This window comes from Miscanthus floridulus, chromosome 9 (assembly GCF_019320115.1).
Source record: "Miscanthus floridulus cultivar M001 chromosome 9, ASM1932011v1, whole genome shotgun sequence".
Taxonomy (NCBI): domain Eukaryota; kingdom Viridiplantae; phylum Streptophyta; class Magnoliopsida; order Poales; family Poaceae; genus Miscanthus; species Miscanthus floridulus.
In genome coordinates this window covers 86,570,217-86,593,883 of record NC_089588.1, presented here as the reverse complement: position 1 = coordinate 86,593,883, position 23,667 = coordinate 86,570,217, and the positions used below count along the sequence as shown (strand labels likewise).

Below are 23,667 nucleotides of genomic sequence, written 5' to 3'. Positions count from 1 at the left end.
CGTAAACTCCTGTACCACTGCACCACTTGTGTCTACAATCTATTTTGGTTCCCCACATATTATACAAAATGAAGCATAAATTGATTGTTTTAGGCCCTAAACTAATTCAAATGAAAAAGTTATCAACTACAAAGTTTTATAACTTTTCGAGATCTACAACTTTCATTTTGGTAGTTTCTCCATCCGAGGTCACTTATAAAATTTGAATTTCAAATTTGAGAAATTCGAACGTAGTTTTCTATGACAAGATGATTTCAAATGAGAAAGTTATCAACTACAAAGTTTTATAACTTTTCAAGATCTACAACTTTCATTTTTTACTGTTTGTCCATCCAAGGTCGTTTAAAAAATTAAAATTTCAAATTTTTGGAAATTCAAATGTAGTTTTTCTTGACAAGATGATTTCAAATCAAAAAGTTGTCAATTACAAAGTTACATAATTTTTTTAGATCTGCAACTTTTATTTTGGTTATTTCTCCATCCGAGGTCGTTTACAAAATTTGAATTTTAGTGCTTAATTTTGGTTGTGTCTATTTGTAGGGGTTGTTCAAAATTGAGCCGCCCCTACAAATTTGATTTGTAGGGACGACTGGATATAGAGCCGCCCCTACAAATCGGGCCATTTGTAGGAACGGTTGATAACACCGGCCGCCCCTGCAAATCTATTTGTAAGGGCGGCTCATTTGACAACCATTTATACGGGCGGCTCAATATAGAGCCGCCCCTACAAAGAAAGGGTGATGTTGCCACAAATTATTTTTGTAGTAGTAAGAGATATTTGAATATTTTTTTCCTACGTCTTCTCGCCGTTCAAGATCTCTATATCGCCTCGAGTGCAGTGTCAGTCTTAAGTCGTCTGGCCGCAACCAACATGAGCCTTTGCACAGCTCCCCCTCTTTTTCTGCTTTTGAGATGTTTTTATTTTGAGATGTTCTACATAGAACATGCCTTATCACTTTGCCTGCACGAAATGAAGTCCAGTATCAATTGAATAGAGTAAGGGCTCCTTTTGGGATTTTCGGGAGGATGTTTTATCACTACTAAAAAAACAATTAGTAAAGATGTCTCTTTTTTTAATAAAGATGACTCAGTCTAGAACCGTCTCTAAAAGTGGGTTTAAAACAAGCCGTCGCTAGAAATATAATTATAGGGGGCGTCTGATACTTTTAGCCAGCTCCACAAACGCGGCTTTAGTTCCAACTCCTTCTACAAATAGATTTCTAGAGTCGGCTGGATCTATACCGCCTTTAAAAATTGATTTATAGAGACGGCTCGATTTGGAGCATCTCAAAAATAGTTGCAACACAGTAATATTTATAACTTTTCAAGCAAATTTAATGAAAACAAACTTTACACCAAAGTTGTATATCTCTCGTCAAGATCTATAAATATGTAGTTGACAACTTTTCATTTCAAATCGTTTGGATCGAGCAATTCTATTTGAAGTTCTTACATTTTGAAATTAATTTTTTTCAAACAATTTCGGATGGAGAAATGACCAAAACAAAAGTTATAGATCTCGAAATGATATAAAACATTGTAGTTGATCACCTTTTCATTCCAAAACATCTATTATCCCAAAAATTAGTTTGAAGTCCTCACATATTAAAATTCAAAATTTTCGATTGACCTTGGATGGAGAAACGAGAAAAAACTAAAGTTGTAGTCTCCAAGAGTTATGCAACTTTGTAGTTGATAATGTTTTCATTTTAAATCATTTATCCAAGAAAAAAATATGTTTTCATTTCTTACATTTGAAATTTAAAAATTTTCAACCATCTCGAATGGAGAAACAACCAAAACCAAATTTGTAGTACTTGACCATATCTACAATATTACAGTTGAGACATTTTTTATTTGAATTTGTTTAGAGTCTTAAATAATCATTTCAAATAGAGTAAATTGAATACGAGGAGAATGTTTGTGCCATCCAATCATAGGTGACTTTAAGGTGGAGTGGTTACCACAACTATGTACGAGGCCTGACGGGTTCGAACTTGCTATTAACATCCATCTATATAAATCATATTTCTATACTAGAGGCGGCTGGGCTGGCTCATTCATGTCTAGAGGTGTGGCTGGACTGGCTAGTCACCTCTAAAAAGGCATCTACAACCATTACTACACATATTATTTATAGGGGCGGCTGGTGAGGCTTTGTAGAGGCTGCTCGGTCAGCCGTCTTTACCATACCGTCTCTATAAATCATGTATTTATAGGAGTGGTTCCCAGATCGCCCTTAAAAATCAATTTGTAGAGGCGGTTGGTGTTATCAGCTGTCCATACAAATTGATTTGTTGGGGCGGCTGTAGTATCAGCTGCCCCTATAATACCTGTTTGTCGGGGCGGTTCAGTCTAGAACCGCCCCTACAATACATTTTTCCTAAAAAAATCAAATTTATAATTCAAATTTGACCATAATTTGAATATATATATATATATATATATATATATATAATTCAAATCTGACCACAAACACAAGAGCACAAGGTGTTGGTACAGAGGATTTCTACCTAAGTGAACGTTAGAAGTATGTATACAAACATATAAGCTAATGAGGATTATCGATATGTATATATCTTGAGAATTGATATAAAGTAACCGGGCTCATGCACACCTGCAAAAATATAATTAACTGATTAACTTTACTTGTTAGTAAGCACACCTCCAAAGTAACTGGGCTCGTAACTTTTCTCGTTTGTGGGACAGTTATGGCATTGTTGCTGAAAACACAAAATATCCATGTGCTGTAGAAGCAAAAGGCATCAAAGCCCCTACATCATTTTAACTAATGCATCTTGACACTTAAGTTTACACTACTCCCTAACCAATATGTAAAACAACAGAAAAGATAATAAACAAAGGATAGAATGCAACAATATGAATCATTGACAAAAAAATATCATTACTTTCTAAGCACTAATTTTAGAATATATCATCACAATTTAATTATCAATAGTTGACCTATGAGAAGTGAGGCCATCGCATTTCCAAGATACAAAAGGGTATGGTGCTGAGTGCCTTACCAACTTTGCCAGCAATAGGGAGATGGCATGCACTGGCTGAGCACCAGCGCGGAGGCCTCCAGCTTCTTGAGAACATCCCAAATCGTTGTTCTTATGGCTCCATGTACACTGAGCAAGAACCTGCAACCAGAAAGTCTTTAGACAAGAACTACCCAACTCAGCTAGGTTATATCTAAAGCTCCTGTAAAATCAGACAGAAAAATGAGCATGCTTTGGAAGCTTACTTATGAAAAATATCAGAATACAAAACAAGGTGGAATTCCGTTACAAATTAAATAGCACATGAGCAGACTGTAGCATGGCTAAAAGAGTGTGGAACCAATGTTAGATGAATAAGGGCAGGCCCTGTCATATATATGAACTGTAGTTTGAATTCTTAAAAGACGTTGCCAAATTGGAAACGTGCCACTAATCCATGAACGGCGATATAACTAATATTCATATATAAATACTACATGTTGAAAGACAAAACTTTAATTATAGGATTATTTTTTAGTTCAAAGGTAAGGTCCCTAAATACCTCTGAATTTTGACTCAGTATCAGAACTGCATTTTTAGACAGACAACTTTAACATTGGCGCAGTTCTTGAAGAAATGTCTCCACCACGAATCCAAAAAAAAATGTCTCCAAAATCTAGGTCTTGGTAAGGGGAAGTTCTTACTTAAATTTCTTGAAGACAACCAGATGATGGGCGCTATTCATGGTCTGGGTAGGTCCACGCAGAAGTATGATCAATTTTGATGTCAAAGATATCATGCAGCAAATCATTGTCCTACACAGACAAAGAGAAACTTGAACTCACCCCAATCCCCAAATTTGTCTAGAGAATAATATCAAATCAGTCGTGCAAATACATTGGCGCAGCCAAAAATTTTAGAGTCATGCCAATTTTTGGAAGCAAAACAAATACTAGCCAATTCTATTAGCATTACCAAAAAAGAAACCCTGTGGCTCAACAGGGCAGGAAACCAAGCATAACAGACAAAATCCTTTTATCTCTTCAACTTGGAGCTATCAACAAATTTCTGCCAGGTAAAACAACTAAGTGGTTAGGGTCTACAATGATTTACTTTGCCATTAGTTGCAATGTAATTAAGAAGCAAATTTTAGGAAAACAATACAATTACAAATAACAGGACTACTCAAGAACTTAGGATAAGGAATGGATAGGTACATGGAGCTAGCAGAAATTCAGTTAATATGCTGTGGCTCAGAATCACTTATATCAGCAAAAATAAGCATATAATGTTTCAGAAAATGAGAACTGAAGTTGTAATGATTTTAGCATCCTTGAAATACTGATGAAACCAAAGAACCGGAAGCTGTAACGATTTAGGAGCCCAACCTTTGCCCATGTCGTTGTGTTTCCCCTTCTTCCTCTTCTTGTGCTTGTCGTCGTCATCCTCCCTGTCATCTCGGTAGATCCTCCTGCTCTCCTTCTTGTCCCGCCTCTTCCACTCCCTCCTCTCTTCCTCCCCTGAACCAAGCAAGAAAAGAAATCAACGATCTGTAGAAAAACGAACCGATGGGCTCAACCGCGAGAGCGAGTACGGATGGAATCCCAGGGTACCTAAGGAGGGAGAAGAACGTCGCTTCTTGGACTTGCCTTCGTCGCCGCCCATCGTCACCGTCGGTGGCCTCAGCCTCGTCCGTCGCCCTAGGTTAGAGGACAAGAAGGGAACGAGGGAGTGAGAGGCACCAACAAGATTTGGGTGGAGGGATGTGGAGGAGGCGCCACCCATCTCATTTTCTTTAGCCGCCGCTACAGCGTGCGCCAGCAGCGCCGCTCCGCCATGTGCCCATCTCCTCATCTTTGGCCGCTGCCACTGTCGTCTACTGCAAACGCTAGGGTTTAGGGTTTTGGCAAGAGGGAGAGGAAAGGCACAATCGAGGGTGGAGTAGAGAAGGTGGAGAGATGATGGAGAGAGGGTGGTGGGAGAGATGAGAAAGAGATGTGGACTAGGCAAAGACAGAGGCGGTGGCAGAGGTGGGTTGGCAGGCCAGCGGTGGAGACGAGAGATGGGGAAGACAAGAAGATAGAGGGAGGAGACGAGAGAGTGATTTCAGGTGGAGGGGGCGTGGGTGGGCGACTGGGGCTCGAGATGGATGCAGACTCGAGTCATCGATCAGCTCAACGTGGATTCGGATCGACGCATTTGTAGGGGCGGCTCATATTACCAGCCGCCCCTACTATGCTATTTGTAGGGGCGGCTGCTGTGCTGGAGCCCAAGTACACTACTGTAGGGGTGGCTATAATGCCAGCCGCCTCTAAAAAAAGCCCCATTGCTACTGACTGTTTTTCACGTAGTGAACATCTCTAAAAATAGTCTTGGTAATAGTCATCAAAATAGCATCTATAGGCCCCTGGATTCTCTCATTTGTTGCATTGGATCTAGAGGCGGCTGGACTGCCGGATTCTCACCTCTAAAAAGCATCTACTGGCTAACCTTTGTAATAGACGTGCATATTTTCTTGTTTATAAATTAAATGTTGTGATCACTATGTGAAAAACGGTTTTTAGCAATGGGCGAAATTTTTTGTAGGGGTGCCTGGTGATGGAGCCACCCCTATAGTGGCGTGCTCGTGAGCCCAGGGATCAGCTGCCCATACAAATGGAACAGCAGGGGCGGCTGATGATACAAGCCGCCCGTACAAATGGGTTAGATTTGTAGGGGTGGCTCACTCACCAGCCGCCCCCAATGTTGCTATTTGTAGGGGCGGCTGGTGATTGAGTCGCCCCTACAAATGCCCGTGTATAAATACCTTTAATTTGTAGGGGCGGCTCAATCACTAGCCGCCCCTACAAATGACCCACATATAAAAAGGCTGTAGCACCTTCTTCCTACTCGGGTCACTCACTCTAACCCGTGAAACAAAGGTGGGGAGGCCTTGAACACCTCCCAAAAATTGCTCTACTAAGGGGGAAAGATTTTGGTCTCAAATCCTTTAGTGGAGAGGTTGTAGAAGGTAAGAAAATGTTATTCCACACTTTTTTTGAAGTTTTAATGGTTGGTTAGTGAGTAATTAGAGTTTTGTTTTTCTCTCTCTTCTATGGTGCTTGAGCTACTTATGAAGCAAATTAGACCCAAGTTTTGAATGTACTTGGGTAAATTAAGTAGGGAAATAAGATCATACCCTTATTTGGTCCATGTTTCTTGATTTTAGTGAACAATTAGTTTTATGGATGTTTCATGTGCATGTAGATCTAGATCTAGGGTTTGGTTTTTTATTAATTTTGTTTTTGTAAATTTATGTTTGATGAAATTGGACTAGAGTTTGTATGAAAGATATTGGGTAAAATATAATTGTTGCTAATTGTTGTCTTTGAAATTTTTTATTGTAATCAACAAATATGTATTTTAATTATTTATGGATAAATGGACCATTAATTAATTTTCCTCTACCATGGTGTGTTTGTATGCTTCATGTAATTATATTTTATTTATATTCATATATAACTGAAGTATATACAATTATTCTCAAGTAATTTTTAATTTGATTCATTTATATATATATATTTGAATAAGTAGTTCTTTATTGTAAAAGATGGAGTACATGAACTCTTGAATGTATGGTTCGTTAAGGTTCAAGGCAGGTTTCCGTGAAGAGGTGGACAAATTTATTGAAGCCGCAGAGAAGCATGCAACAACGTTGTTAGAGAATAAGGATACAATTATTTGTCCCTATAAAGATTGTAAGAACCGTATGGCATGGACAGATGTGACTATCATCAGATCACATTTGATTATGCGAGGATTTGTTGAGGACTACACAGTGTGGATTCATCATGGTAAAACGGTTATTGTTAACGATGAGGATGAGGAGGAATACGACAACAAAACCCTAGAATCCCTATCCCAATATTCCGCAGAGCTTGATGCACGAATGGATTCTAAGTTTGGCAATGAACAAGGTGGTGATGCTGGTGGGTGGGATGGTAACGACGAAGGTGGTGCCAATAATGATGGTGGAGCACGTGTCGGGGATGAAGATGATTTGGAGGACATGATTCGAGCCTTTGGACCAGAGATTTTACTAAATGGCCCAAAAGGTCTAGAAAATTTGGAAATGGTAACAAAAGCATCGAAGGAGACTGTGTAAGGTGTTGAAAAGGGTTGTCCGACACATTGGACATTGCTACATTTTGTGCTTGAGCTACGCATCCTAAAGGCTAAGTACGGCTGGTCAGACTATAGTTTTAATGATCTATTGCATCTCCTATCATGGGTGCTGCCACAACCAAACCCAGTTCCCACCAACACATACCAAGCAAAGAAGGTCATAAGTCCATTGACAATGGAGGTTGAAAAAATCCATGCATGCCCCAACCACTGTATACTTTTTCATGGTGAAACATTTAAGTCACTGGATAAATATCCCCGGTGTGGGGCCAGCCGGTACAAGAACAATGTCCTTTACGGTGGGGTCAAAACCTCCACGGGGGAAAAGAGGAATAAGAAGGGTACAAAAAAGGTGGTATAAGAATCTCAGCCTCTAGAGGACACTCCATTAGGCAACGATGCAAAGTAGAGAAGAATTCCTACCTTGGTAATGTGGTACCTACTAATGACCGACCGCTTGAGACGTATCTTCCTAAACCCTAAAAAGCTGCACTCATGACATGGTGGGATGATGAGCGCAAGGTGGATGATGATAAGATTGCACACCTAGCTGATTGTAGTCAGTGGCAAAGGTTCGATGAGAAGCACAAAGAATTCAGCGATGACCCAAGGAATGTACGGTTTGGCTTGAGCACCGATGGAATGAATCCCTTCAATGAGAGGATAAGCAACCACAACACTTGGCCAGTGATCTTGACCATGTACAACATCCCAACATGGTTGTGTCAGAAGAGAAAGTACCTTCTCCTCACTATTCTTATTTCTGGCCCTAAATAACTAGGCATTGATATAGACGTGTTCCTCGAGCCCTTGATGCAAGAAATGGAGAGGCTATGGAGGCTTGGGGAGCCAATGTATGATGTATTCTGAAAGGAGGACTTCATATATAGAGCAATAATATTTGTTACTACCAATGATCACCCCATGTTATTTGCTTTGTCTAGACAGATCAGAGGGAAGACGGGATGTTTGGTTTGCTTGGATGGTACTACATGGGTGTACCTGGATGCATCCAAGAAGATAGTTTACCTAAGGAACCGATGCTTCTTAAAGATAAGTCACAAGTTGATGAGTACAGGCCCGATCTTCCGAGAGGTAGCCGGTAAGTTCGATTTGTGGAGATCTCGACGTTGGCGATCCGGCTTCAAATCAGACACGATTCGAACCCTGCAACCATTACACCACCGCTCCATTGGTTATCAACCAAGCACAACTTGATTGACCTCGCCAAGAAGGCTTTTCCTGCAAGCGAATCGAAGAGCACAAGCAAGAAGGTAAAACACACAATCTAAAATTGCAAATATGAATGACACGAATATCAATAGAGGGTTCAAGAACTCGGTTCCAAAGGACTAATCGACACAGTGGAGGAGATCAAGAATGGGGGCCCTGGATCACTGTAAAGGATTTGTCACCATAGTTACAATGAACGATTTAGTTTCTCGAGGGAAAACTAAACTCTAAACAAAACCCAGTTGTGTAGCAGCGGCGGCGGCTGTGTTTGTAGTCTAAGACTCGACCTAGGGTTGGGGACGGCCAGGGGTTGGGCGCCCACAACTTGGGCTTAAGGCCCGACACGATACATGGCCAAGTTGGCCCAAATAGGTGACACGGCACCTTGCCGTGGTCACACAGAATGATCCATGGACCTTCTGGAGCTGGGACTAGATCCAAAACGACGGCATCGTCGTCCCCTTTCCAACGCATCCAAGAACGGCACGTTTCGATGTCGTATGAGGAAGTTATGACCGAAACAGTAACGACGTGTCTGCTGAATCCGAGGACGACGTGGCAGCTGAGTTGGAAACGAATTGCAACTTGGGGAAGACCATGGCGTCGGTGTGTCCAGCGTGGCGATGTCCTCATCACAAGTACCGCAGCAAATTGTTTTTTAGATTTTATGACAACACCCCAGAGATTGAACCCCCTCTGGAGAGACATGATAACAGAGAATAGGTGTATAGAATGGTGAAAAACATACGTGTCATCTATGGAAAGAAGAATCCGGATGGGACTAACAGAGATAGAAGCACACCTTCTGTCGAAGGAGTACCTTTCAAGAAACAATTGATCTTCTTTTAGTATCTGCCTTATTGGCTAGACTTAGAGGTCCCCCATGCCATTGGTGCTATGCACATGTATAAGAATGCCTTTGAGAGTCTCATTGCTACCTTGATGGACACAAGCAAGTCAAAGGATGGTCTGAAATCACGGAAAGACATGGTGCAGCTAAACGTGATGCCACAGCTTCACCCGGTACCTGAGGCTAATGGAAAATACACTCTGCCTGCGGCGTGCTTCAACCAAACAACAGACGAGAAGAGAGCTATATGCACTTTCTTGAGGGGGGTCAAAGTCCCGACTGGGTTTTCAGCAAATGTGAAGAAGCTAGTGTCGATGAAGGACTTGTTAACAACACACTGCAAGGCTTATGATTGTCATGTGATGCTGACAGTGTTTCTACCTATTGCAATCAGGGCTATAAAGCCAGAGTTTTTGAAAATGGTCATCACACGCATGTGCTACTTCTTTTTGAAGATCTCACAGAAGACGATTAGCAAGCAATAGTTGAGTGACCTACATGAATTTATGGTGGAGACACAAAACCAACTAGAGATGTGTTTACCTCCTGCTTTTTTTATATAATGCCATATCTCATGATTCATATGGTTCATCAGATACAGGCGCTGGGCCCTTGCTACTTTCATGAATTGTGGTCCTACGAGCGGTTCATGTCGGTTCTAAGTCGATATGTGCATAATCGAGTATACCCAGTGGGCTCCATGATAGAGGGTTACAGTACTAAAGAATTCATCAAGTGCTGTCAAGAGTACCTAAAAGTACAAAAAGGGATTGGTAAATCTGATTCTCGTCAGAAGGGTAGGCTGGCTGGGAAGGGCACCAGTGGTAGAAAAGTGTTCATCGACCATGATTACAAAGTGGTGAGTCAGGCGCATTACAATGTCTTGCAGAGTACATAACTGATGCAACCGTATATTGATGAACACTTGGCTATCATTATGGCGGAGAGAAATGGTCATTCGGATGATTGGGTCATGAAACAGCATAAGCAACGACTAACTACATGGTTGAAGGACCAAAACATACCGCCTGGAGAAACCATAGACTCTATTACCATCAGTAGATTGGCGGAGGGGCCATCGAGACAAGTGATATCTTGGAATGCTTATGGCATCAATGGGTATATGTACTATACCCAAGCAAAGGATAGTAAATATGTGAACCAAAACAATGACGTTCGAATAGAGGCTCTCGATGGATTGGGGCAAAAGATCCAATACTTTGGCATCATTGAAGAGATATGGGAACTTGACTATGGAAGGGATATAACGGTGGCCCTGTTTCGATGCCGCTGGATCAAACAACACCAACTAAACGAGATCAGATTGAGAGTCCTGGACCTCAAGAATCTAGGCTACCAAGATGACTCTTGGGTGCTCGCTTCATGTGTCGCACAAGTTTTCTATATGTCTGGCCCACAAAGTAACCTCCCCCCCCCCGAAGAAGAAGACAAAACACGTGGTTGCCTTCGGGAAATAACACATTATCGGAGTTGATGGCGTGGACGATGTTGAAGCTTACAATAACTATGATGAGATACCGCTATTCACAGACTTTTCTAAGAAGATCAGTGTTGTGGAAAAGAATCTACCCAAAGACATATTGTCATGGGAAAGAAAATGTGTCAAGGGGAAAGTCATTATAGCGGGCTAGCTAGTTGTTGAACGTGGAGTGTTTTGTATAAGTATGTGTTGTAAGACTTCATTTATGCATACGTGTGAGACTATATATTTATATATGTGTGTAAGACTATATATTTTTATATGTGTGTGAGACTACATTTATGCATGTGTATGAGATTACCCTTTGCAACATCCATATAAATCTATTTCAACATCCACTCTATTACTACTAAAATTTTATGAAATCACTTAACACTTTATGAAATGAAGAAATGGCCAAAATAAAAGTAGGAGATCTTGACGAGTTATACATCTTTTATATTCATCATCTTTACAGTTAAAATTATTTTGTGGTTGAAAATCAGGTTTGAAGCTGTCTTTTTCTGAAATTTAAAATTTGAACTATTTAAATTTTGTCAAATAAAAAGATGACCAAAATAAAAATTGTAGATAGTGATGTGTTCAACAACTTTTATATTTACCACCTTTGTAGCTGAAATCATTTATTGGTTGAAAATCAGGTTTGAAACTGTTATTTTCTAAAACTCAAAATTTGAATTGTTCAAAATTAGTGACAAAGATAGATGACTAGACTCAAATGATAGAGCATGATTTAAAAAAATTAGAAAAAAAAACCATAACATTTGGAGTTAGTATGAGGGAGAAAAACTAGTTACAAGTTTCAGCCATAGATTAAAAACAGAAATCACATTTGTTCATCACTGATCATCATGAACAGTTGTGATTTTTCTTTTTAATCTCTGGGTAAAATTTATAACTAGTCTTTCTCCCTCATACTAACTCCAAATGTGATGATTTTTTTCCTAAAATTTTCTAAAATCATGCCCTATCAAGTTATTGTATTGATTTGGTCATTCTTTTCATTTGACAAAGTTTGAGCAATTCAAATTTTCAAATTAAAAAAAATGACAAGTTCTAACAAGATTTTCAACCATTAAATAATTTCAGTTAAAAAAGTGATGAATACCAAAGTTGTATAACTCATCAAGATCTACAAATTTTATTTTGATCATTTCTTTATCTGACAAAGTTATAGTAAACATTGTTCACAAATCAACATGTTTCTCGTATAATTCATGAAACTATGAGTCATATATGAATTTTTGAACAATGTTTACTAATACTTTGTCACTTGAAGAAGTGACCAGAATAAAAGTTGTAGATAGTGATGAGTTCAACAACTTTTATGTTCACGACTTTTATTGTTGAAATCATTTAAGGTTTCAAATTCTTGTTTGAAGTTGCCATTTATTGAAATTCAAAATTTCAATTGTTCAAATTTGGTCAAATGAAAAGATCAAAATAAAAGTTGTACGTATTGATGAATTCTACAACTTTGGTATTCATAAGTTTTTTATCTGAAATCATTTACTCTTTCAAAATATTATTTCAAGTTGAAATTGTTTGAATTTTAAATTTTGAATCGTTCAAAAAAAGTAACATGACAAGATGACCAAAATAAAAGGTGTACATGTTGATGAGTTATACAACTTTTATGTTTATAATATTTTTATTTTATTTCATTTAATGTCATAAAATTGTAGTCGAAGTTTTAAAATTCAAATTTTTAATTTTTGTTTTTTTCTACTTTGTTTTGACTACAATTGATTATATATATATATTCTACATATATAGAATAATATAAAATATTATATTTGTACATATATACAATTGTTTTTATATTACTTTGTGTTTTTCTGATATAAAAAATATAGAATTAATAAATTAATAAAATAGAAAATATTTGTAGGGGCGGCTGGATCAGGAACCGCCCGCTACTAATGCATTTGTAGGGGCGGCTGGATCAGGAACCGTCCCTACAAATCGCCCTTGGCATATAACCAGGGGCACTTGGGTGACAAATTGTTGGACACTCTCTTCTTCCTCCCGACGCCGTCAGGCTGCCTCTCCGCACCCCCGGGCCATAGCTCGACATCCCCGACGCCGCTGCCTCCCTCTCCGCACCGCCTCTCCGCCGCCTCTTGGACCCCTCTCGACGCCGGCGCCCCCTCTTCGCACCCCCGGGCCATAGCTCGACATCTCCAATGCCGCCGCCTCCCGGATCTCTCCCGACGCCGGCGCCCCCTCTCCGCACCCCCGGGCCACAGCTCAACATCCCCGGGCCACCACGACGCCGCATGCCCCATCTCCACGACAGCTAGGGTTTTAAAGCCCCCGGCCGGTCGACCTGCCGCCTCCTCCCCATCTCTGTGCCATCCACATCCATGAGTCGGTCCGCCGCCGCCTCGTTTTCGACCTTGAGGTGCAACGGGCCTGCTGCCCGCCCTCCCATGGCCCAAGCGTCCGTGCTCCCTCCCGCTGCGAGCGGCCACGGTGCCCGAGCTCTCCGGCGTCCGCACTTCTTCCCTAGCGTCCACACCTCCAACGGCAGGCGGCCTGGCTGCCCGTGCTCTCCGGCGTCCATGCACCTCCACCGGCGTCCGCGCTCCTCCACAGCTTCCCCTACACCTGACAGGTTCGGATCCACCACTGCTGTTGCTCGTTGCTCGCTGCTTGCTGCTCCATCACTTGCTCCTGATGCTTTATCCAATGTTCATTGCCTTGGTTTGTCAATGCTTGTGTGCTTATCTGCGTAAATGCTCATTCCTGCGGCATGCAGAAAGTTCAGCAATGTTACAGTGTCGAGCTTAGTAGATAAATGGGAACAAAATGGCTTCTAAAAAAGTTTATTTTTTTGCTTACCTTTTCTTGATTTCTGATGACATGGTTAGGAAAGCTTCCTCCACATTGATGGATTCCTTTGCACTTGTCTCGATAAAGGGAATTCCTAACGAATCTGCAAAAGCCTGCAATTGATTTGATTGTCAGGTTTAGGAAGAACATATAAACATGGACATCTAATTATCTATCGAGATTAGAGAATAAAATAGAATCACAGTGACTACTGTAATTTTTCATTTTTTTTCCTTGAATACACAATAGAGCTGTGCATCATTGCATCAAGAAGAAGAAATGTATGAATACGACGCATTCACACCACACCCACCCACCCATACACACCCTCAGTTAAGCATACATGTCTTTGGATCAAAACAAATCACTGTATTTTCATAACGAATAGAGACACATTCCTCCCTTCATTGTGTTCATTCTCGTTTGCTACTTGTAAAAGTTGTCTTAGATAGCTGTTAGCCAGCATCAGAATTATGGCTAGTATTTCAAAGAGAAGCATAAGAAAAATGATCTTTACCTTTGCCTTTTCAGTGTCAACAACCTTACTGTCAACCAAATCACACTTGTTCCCAACTAGAAGCTTGCACACGTTGTCAGTGGCATACCTATCAATCTCACTCAACCACTGCTTGATGTTATTGAAGCTCTCCATGTCTGTCACGTCATACACGATCTGAAAAGAGCATTGTACAATATTAAGTCCATACCAAGACTGGCACATTGTGTAAGGTCAAAAAGGGAAATTAACCACTTCAGTCTAATAACTAAAAAGAGTGATCTGCAAATCTATTCAAGCCATCCTAGTTCACTGTATTACACTGAATAAGTGAAACAGGAAAGATAAAAATGATTGTGTAAATAGAGATCAGCGTGAGCTGTAAATGACGAGTTAAGAGGAATTACGATGATTCCATGAGCTCCTCGGTAGTAACTGCTTGTAATTGTCCTGAACCTTTCCTGGCCTGCTGTGTCCCACCGAACAGGAAACACCGACATCATTAGCAGCAACTGGTGGTTGAACAAACATGAATAGATTTTGTAAAGCAATGTGTGAGCTAACACATCAGCGTCACCAAATAATTAGCAATCAATACCCCAATTTCCAGTTTCTAGCAACACTCCATCATGAGCAACCTAAGTACCAAAGCTATCTGATGTAAACCATTAGTATTTAGAAAACTGCTACCTGGCATGTACGCTTATCTATCCTAAATCATGTGACGTACTCAAATTATACCTGGCATGTTCCCTATAGTTTCATTTACAGCTCGCATATACTTAGTTTATATGGTAGTACGTCAAGCAAGCATCTCTTGTGCTTGGGCACAGAGGTTGGTATATGTATTGGAGGGTCCAGTGGACCTCGTCTCCTTTTGTTGGCTGGGCGTGCAGGAATAATGTGAAATTGGAAACCTATATATATATATATATATATATATATATATATATATATATATATATATATATATATATATATATATATATATATATATATATATATATATATATATATATATATATATATATATATATATATATATAGTGGTGGCTCCATCCATCACATATAATAAACTACGTATGGCTTATTAACTTAAAAACATCGATACTTCTCTGATCTAGATGCAATACTTTTCTAGCTCCAGGTCGCTGTGCATGTACTGTCCGTGGTTGATTTTGGTTAGTCAAAAGCTTGCTTGATGCATCCGTGAAATGCCAAATCAATCATTGGCTATATATTTACTGGACGTGTTATATTACTTCATTTTGATTAGAGTAGTATGCATGGTTGAGAGCTTATCTCCATCTGTACCTCTCTCTCTCTTTGGTGTGTGCGTAGCAGCAACAAGGCTGCTCAGTCAAGCCTGCTGATCCGCTAGGCCATCCAGGCAAATCGGCCAAGTTTTTTGTGCAGCAGCAGCATCTTCTTCTTGTGCTGTGCGTTGTCTTGTGAAGACTGATTTTCTGACTTCAGCTCTTGGAATTTCTAGTCCAGCAAGTTGTTTCGTTCGTATCTTCTGCGTTTGTGCTCTTGGAATCTCCTTCCAGTTTGACTTACTAAGTGGCTCCTGCTATACTACTATCCTACTACTCTTCTACTACTCTCAACTGCACTACTAAGTGGCTCTGCTCGTGTACTACTCCTACTATACTACTGTTCTACTACTACTCAACTACTCTCTACTCTACTACTATTAAACTACTCTCTACTCTACTACTACTCTACTGCTATACTATTGTCCTACTACTATCCTAGACTACTCTACTGAACTACTACTACTCTACTTGCTACTGCTAGCTACTCCTACTACTACCAGATGGCTGCTACTCTACTCTCTTCTCTAGCTGCTAGCTGCTGCTCTACTCACTTCCCTATACTACTAAGTGGCTGCTACTAAGCGGCTCACTTCTACTACTCTATCTACGACTACTACTGTATCTAAGTGGCTGCTGCTCTTAACTACTGGCTGCTATACTTCTCTACTCCTCCTCTACTCTACTCCTCTACTATTACTCCTCCTCTACTCTAATCCATTATTTACCACATCTAAGATACCAGATTTTGATCTGCAGGGGTCTTCCAACCATGTGGCAGCAGTCAATTATTTTTTGGCTATTTTTCCTATCCTCTATGTTTGGGAAGCAGTAGCTACTTTTTTTACACCTTTTCCTCTCTATGTTTGTTAAGCAGCTGTTGCTTTTTTTTTTTGCCAAATCTTCCCTCTCCTCTCCTCTCCTTTGTTTTGCCGATGATGAAATTGTCTAAGTCCATACATTATATGGAATATGAGCTGATGATCAAGAACTTGTGAGGAACTTGGCATCATTAGCAGCCGCCCCTACATTACCTTCTCCTCTCTTCTCTGTTATGATGCCTTGATGCTCTAAGTCCATGATCAAATGATGATTGACATGTTTCTGAGGCCTCTACTACTACTATTACTCATTTTTTATATATTGTTGTTTTATAGGACTACTTTGGTTTATAGACCTTTCTGATTTTTATACCTTCTCGCGTACCTAAAGCACACTTTCTTGCATCTATTAGAACAAAGCGCGAAATAATGTCGCAAACACCAGATAGTGCAGCCCAATGCCCCGAGCATGATGAGCAGCCAACCTATGAGGAGCAAGCACTAGAGGACCAGCTTACTCAGGAGCAGTTCAATAACGAGTTAGAAAAGGAGCAGTGTGACGGGGAGGAAGGGGGAGCAGAAGGAAGAGAAGGAGAGGCTGCTGAAGGCGAAGAAGAAGAGGATGATGATGATGACTCAGAAGAGGGATATGTATGTCCCGAGGATCCTTTCCCACTAAAGCCAAAAGGAGGCCAATGGAGGAAGATTTGGACAAGGATTTTGACCCAAATGAGGAGGTAGGGATAAAGCCTTAGCTTATAAAGTTTGCTAAAGCTTTGGCTGTGTTACCTCTGCTAACACTTTGACCTATCGTATATATAGGTCCCTCCTAAAACTCAGAAAAGACAGCATCGACGTCCGCGACATCTCGCTGGACAAGACGGAGTATAGGAAAGGAGAGTAGAGGCAACAGCTATAGAGACAGATATTGAGGCCTCTGCTCCACAACCTCAAGACACAACCATGACTACCAAGTGAAACATCCTCAATTTTCCTCGAAGGGAAAATCCATAGAATGAATTTTAATATGATAAAACCAAGAACTGATTCCATCATATTATCATATTTCAGTCGATGTCACAGTCATACATCATAAGATTTCAAGAATACAAGATATTACATCACTGGGGAACACACCTATTACAGAGTTAATCTAGCGGAAGACTGTCGAGTGAAGGCTCCTCCTTCACGGGCATCATCAGAGTTGGCGTAGTGCAGCGTAGATTCCATCTCCGAACCAAACTTGAGCGTAGGCACGAGACCTTCTAATCCTTCTAAGGCCAGCATCTCTGAGAAGCAGGAAATCTACAAACCGCCAGATGTGTGCAGGCCATGGTCAGCACCGATGAGCTATAGTGGAAAAGATAAACAAGGGATCTGGCGATCCTAATATTTGGCTATGGTTTGCATCCTTAGCGCATGAGAAGTAAATAACATTAGTAATATAATAATAATATCCAATTTTTAACACATTCACCACCACACCATCCATATCCATCCACCGACTATCCATCCCAAATCATCTCCACACCACCACACCATATCTTATCTCACACACTCGGGTCGACAGGCCAACTCCCTCTCAGCCTTGTCTCAACGGCCCGCAGCCCCCAAGGCTCACGACCGAAAAATACCCCAAACACTGGAGGGAGGAAAGAAGGACTCATCTTCTATCTAGTTTAAGCGAAACCCAGGAAAAGTCCATAGCCGACAAGTCGGCATATGTATCGATCGATCAACCATACACTCTGCAGAGGTTTTACATACCCACAAGATAGCCATCCTTGACGGTGCCCCGTCTAGGCAGATTCCGGCCACTTGCTAGCCTAGAATGATGCCACCCTACCTCTCAGCCCTGGAACATCCCAAGTCTAGTCTAGGATGGCTGATACTGTGAGTCGTAGACAGAGCCGGGGCCCTCCAGATGTCAAGAGCCAGGTCCACAAGGCCTTCTAAAGTCTCAAAAGGGTGTGGGGGAAACCGCGCGCCCCGTACCTCCTTACACACGTTCACCTAGCAGTAGTGGCATTGTTCTACCAAGTAGTCCGACCGTCCCACACCATATAGGGCGAGTGGGATGTAAAGGATTCCCGGTGAGTCTGAATACTAGTAAGTCCTTAGGGATTGACCAAGCTAGAATGTCTTCATCAGGGTTTCCATTTTACGTGCCACCACAGCACCTCTACCCTGGGCTCCACCTCTCCGAGGTTCACACCCAAGGCCACCTCCAATTACCATTTACCCGCCATAGGTATTCCATATCCAAGTGCCTAGGTAGCACCACATGGCAAGACTCGCCCTAGGCTCATTGTTATTCCAGCTCGATCGACACAACCCTCACTCTCCACGCACCCAAGACACACGCAGCACGCTCACACACCACCTAGTCCAGCACCCATAGCCAAACCCTTCCCAGGGGGTTCACCACCAGCATCACATCCCCGATATAATGCGAAGTGGAGTTAATAATAAGTATAGTGGTGTAATATGCAAGCAAGCAGGCAAGTAAGCATACATAAGCGAGCAAATGCGCAAGCAGGGTGACGTGGTAGAGTGGGTTGCATCAGGGTAATAATGGCTCAGGTAGTAGCATGCATCAAGGTACTAGCAAAGGAATAATTATAAAGCGCTAGCAGTTCTAGATATTATGCAATGTCTAATAGGATTCTCTAAAAGAGGGTGCTGCCATGACACCTGCGATGTAGAGGTAGTAGTGGTACAATTCTCCACTCATTGGTGTTCTATTAGCAGGGTCACCTCCTCCTGCGTTGACTCCATTCCACAGTCCTTGTCGTCATCCATGTTCTCTTGGTCCGATCGTTAGCTACTCCGCGAAGCGACACGCAAGGCAAGAGAGCACTCAACACTCGAAAAGATGACGAGACGTAGGAAAATCCAATAACACCAACAAGACAATAAAAGATACACGGCTTGGCCCTCTCGGTGGTTGTCCGATTCCCTCGGGCCAAAGAAACACGAGTGGTGGTATGCTGAGCACAAGCTTAAGTCATGGCCAAGCCAGTATGGCTTTACGATAAACGGTTTAAGCCAGAGCTTATCCAGAGCAAACACCATGGCTCATGATCTTTCGATCCGGTGTCATTGAATTGACGGGGATTGGAAGTCGGGCCCCAAGAAAGAAGAACGACGAGGTTCGGCTCTTATAGCCTTATCCCACAAGTCACAATTGGACACGAGTAGCAAACAAGAACAATTAACACTATTGTGACTTGGCTCCAACGTACTTTGGCTCGCCCACTATGGTAGAAAGTGGTAGCGCAAAGAGATTGGACATCAACGGTTCCCCTCGATCCACACGACACAATAACATCGGGAGCCAAGAAGAGGGTCGCTCAACACGGCTAAAGATGCGAGGTTAGCTAGGAACATCCATGTCATGTTCTCAGACACATCTTCGGGAAAGATGGTTTTAGATAGTCGATCAGGTCGACACGCATGGGTCCGAGGTACGACATAAACCATTGCTTTGCTAACTAAAAAGAGATAGTCCGGTCTTTGATCCAATCGCCATGGACAAGGTGAGATCGAACAGAGCGGGCTAATATGGAAATAACAACAGAGAATGGAGGTCTACTCCTTCCGGCACACACGCCATGATAGAAGACAGGGCATCGGAAGGAGCGACTCACTAAAGAATACAAGTGCGCAAACCACCCATAGGGTACCTGACCTGGGTGCGCTGGCACTAAGTCATCTCTCAGATTCGCAGCGATGCGGTTGTCACCGCGAGAATCAAAGAAATGCGATGGTCGAACGGGGTACAAGCATACAAGGGCTTGTGCATGAAGAAGCAAACAAAAGTGAAAGAGAGGCGTAGCTCCATGGTCATGGCGAGGCGAACTCGCGGCCACAAGCTACACCAACGAGTTGGCACCCATCGTTCTATGATTGTTATCTCTAGGTCATCTCCCATAGGACTTGGTCATGGAGGGCTCAAAAGCGTGCGGGTGATATCCGCATCGATGTTAGTATCGACATCGAATCCATCACGACCATGTTCTAGGGCCGAAGATAGGAGCTAACATTCGTGGTACTATGAAGTCAACTAAAAAGAGGGGTCGAGTTACACTCGGCATCATGGTCATGGCAAGACGGATCCTGCGATCGTAATGTCTGAATGAGGTATGATCCCTCAGCCGGCTCGAAAGCTCGGCACATAGGCAACAACACCAATCAACCAGCGATAAGAACCAAACACGACCAACAGACGCAACAACTCGACTCGACTGTAGAGTAGCACATTCCATAGCTGGGGAATGGGTAGATCCTATAAGACAGTCATGGACAAATAGGTCATAAGAATAGGGCCCAACAAGGTAGATATGCGTAAACGGAAAGATGCGAGATGGGGCTTTCCATGGTCTCGATAAGACCTACGACTAGGGTTCATGGTCCAGGGTTACGGCTTGCAGTAGATGGGGTCATGATATCTCCTCAACAGCACGCACTTGCAAAGCAAGGCAACCGAGATGTCTGAAAGACTCCACTTGTCATCGGTACGATGCTAGGGATCACACGGTTTCGCAACGGCTTGCCCTCACTTAACGAGGCAACCGGAATGTCAGGAACGGACTCAATACCACGATGGCATAGTGCTAGGTCATGCGGTGCATACTAGGGCTTTGTCCATGAGTTGTGCAATGTGTCTACTTCAAAAGGCCTTTAGTGCGGGTCCCGATAGATCTCGACGGCATGTCCTCGTGACTCGAGGTAGCCGGAATAGTGGTGAGACATGAGCACAGGGTTCCACGGAGCTGTCAGGGCAACCAAAAAGGGAATCCTATAGTCCATGATGCGGTGATCAATACCACGTGGTCCAATTATGGCTTTGGGGCTCACAATGAGGTCATGGTAACTCTTCGTCGTGGTATGGCTTGGCCACGACGGGTTTTACAGGCGACAAGTCCTTTCCAGTGTCTCCTACGCCGTGGATCCATTTGGCTAAGTCCGGTCTTGTGCTAGTGAGTGCGGGCATGTCTAGGAGCGGTAGAGCTCCATCGCAATGTCAGAGACGGTGATCAAGGCTTGACTCATTCGGGCGTGGTTCACGGTGGACGAGGCATGGCTTTAGAGAATGCTTCAATGGTAGTCGGCAACCACACCGGCGTTCTTGGAACTCCGGCGGTTCGATTTGGCTTGGGTTAGTCACGTGTGTGTGTGTGTGTGTGCTTGTGTCCAAAGGCCGGAGGTGGCCTCGGTTTACGCGTCCCATGGTTGGAACGCCATGGCCGATAAGAAAGTCGGGGTTGGAAAGAGGGGCTCGGTGGTGGTTGTTGGACGGTGCTCGGCCATGGTTCGTGAAAGAAGCCGCAAGGGGCCGATTTCTTCCCTGCACATAGAGTTGCACGGCTCGAAGGCCGGACACAAGGATGGACATGGCCAGGTGGTGCAGTCGTCCTCTGGCATGGTGGCGTTGCAGGGTCGTTTCCTCCCTGCGATAGTGGGAACAGCGGCACGAAGGTCGGCTCAGCACGAGTAACGGTAGGGAGGGGAAAAGATGGGGTCCTGGGCTTTGGGTGCTCACCGTCTATTTGGGTAGGTCATTGCAGTCTTGGAATGGGGCGCGTCGAGGTGCTGCCACCGTGCTTGGGGCATCGACGAACACGCTGTGGCAGTGCTTCAAGGCGACGACTTGCTATCCTAGCTGCGGCTTTAGCAGGCGATGTAGCTCCTGCTCTCAGCCGTGGTGACGTTGGTGCGGGTCGAAGTGGAGGGCACCGGTGCAGCCTCGGTGGAGCACGATGACATCGGCATGGAGAGGCTTGTCGTGGCCGAGATAGGGTTGGGGCTTGGCGTGGCCGCGTTCGGGGACGAGGCGCAGAGCAGAAGCTTGAGGTGGACGTCGTCGAGGTGGTGCAGCTACGTGGTCGTTGCGGGGTCCTCGGGCTCGGCCTTAGGTCCTAGGACGACGCTCGTCGGGCGGTCGGGGAGCATGGCGTCGTGGGCAGCGCCGCGGCCTCGGCAGCGGCTCCGGCGGTGTGCTTCGGTGCAGCATGGCAAAGGTGGCTCCGGGCGGTCATCCCGGTAGCGCGGTGGGCGACATCATGGTAGGGGCACGGTCTCTGGTGTTGTGAGCAGCATGACATGTAGGGGCTCACGAGCGCAGACTGGCCTAGAGCAGAGGACGATGGAGCGTCTATGCGGACTCGGGGCGAGGTGATCGTGGCTACCGGCGTGGTGAGGCGCTGCGGACGAAGAGACGGACGCGTGGTGGAGCAGACCCGGCTGCGGAGTGGACCGGCGAGGGGCCACCGGCAGCGAGGACGATGGAGCCCGGCGTCGGCGGCGCGGTGCGTCGCGTTGAGTGCCTCCACAGCGAGCTCGAAGCAGCGGTGCGCGGCTCTGGTGGAGAGCGAGGTCGTGGCCGTGGCGACGGTTGTGGAGAGCGGCGGCGCACTGGAGGAGGAAGAAGGGAATGGCGGCGACTTGGAGGAAGAAGAAGAGGGCGACCGGTTTGCAGCGTTTTATAGGGCGAGCGGCTAGGGCTCCAGGCACTATGGACGGCGATCCTCGGCTTCCGTGCAGAGAAGGGGCACGCGGTGCGCATCGTGCGGCGTGGAACGCGGGGCGGTGTCGGGAGCCCACACGCGGTCTGGCGGCGGCGGCAGGAGCGTCTGCTTGCTAGGGTTCTTCGGGGCGGCTTGGGTCGGCTGGGCAAGGAGAGGGGGCTTCGGCTGTTGGCTAGGCTGGGCCAAGGGAGCAGGGCCGCTGCCTCGGCTGGGCCAGTGGATAGAGCAGGCTGTGCGCATGCATGGGCTGGAGGGGAGAAGCTGGACCAGGCTAGGCTGCTGCGCCGGTTGGGCCAAGAGAAGGGGTGAGCGGGCCATGCAGTGGATAAAGAGGGAGGGGATGGCCTGGTGGGGCTGGTGCTTTGTCTTGGGCCAAATGGAGGACGGGGCTCGGCTGGGCCTGCTGGGAGAGAGTAGGATGAGCTGGGCTAACTTGGCACCTTGGGCCGAAATGGCTTTCCTGTTTTCCTCCCCTTTTCTAATTTCTTTTCTATTTCTTGCTCCATTATATTTACTTCTGAGAGCTCTAGGTTGGTATACATGTGTCGCCTATCACGTGTTCACCCAGGTGGGGTCCACTATGGGTCTCGGAATCCAATGCCAAGGGTTGGCATCGATGGGCATTGATTTACAAGGAAGGTCAATTGACTTTATGAATTAGATCAAGGGATTCGAATGAGGTTCAAAAGCAAAAAGATGAATTGAGAGAGAGGAAAAGGGATTCATAAGATATTCTAGATGGGATCAAAAGGATTTGCTACGGACTTGTGCTCTCCAACACAAGACACTAAACCAACAAAAGAACTCCGGCAAACTCCTACAAGTAATTCTATATGCATGCAACAATTTATTTATAAATTGTTCTTAGTTTGACCTAGCATCTACATGCTTCACACATTGTAGGAAAAAAAATTAAAAAGTTCATATTTTTGGCTTC

General features: G+C 43.8%; 1 protein-coding gene across 1 annotated transcript; it reads right to left on the bottom strand.

Moving 5' to 3' along the window:
• Positions 1-13,572: 13,572 nt before the first annotated feature.
• LOC136480223 (ras-related protein RABD1-like) lies at positions 13,573-14,563 on the bottom strand. Its single transcript, XM_066477833.1, has 3 exons — positions 14,471-14,563; positions 14,085-14,240; positions 13,573-13,680 (listed from the first exon to the last, which is right to left on the bottom strand). The coding sequence occupies exons 1-3, from the start codon at positions 14,561-14,563 to the stop codon at positions 13,573-13,575; spliced, it is 357 nt and encodes a 118-aa protein (XP_066333930.1).
• Between the last annotated feature and the right edge of the window lie 9,104 nt (positions 14,564-23,667).

Excerpts from the sequence above, each read along its gene's own strand:
- LOC136480223 (XM_066477833.1), bottom strand. The coding sequence starts at position 14,563 with ATGTCGGTGTTTCCTGTTCGGTGGGACACAGCAGGCCAGGAAAGGTTC. Across the intron at positions 14,241-14,470 it reads GAGGAGCTCATGGAATCATC|ATCGTGTATGACGTGACAGA; the intron begins GTAATTCCTCTT and ends TGCTCTTTTCAG. Across the intron at positions 13,681-14,084 it reads TTGACACTGAAAAGGCAAAG|GCTTTTGCAGATTCGTTAGG; the intron begins GTAAAGATCATT and ends AATCAATTGCAG.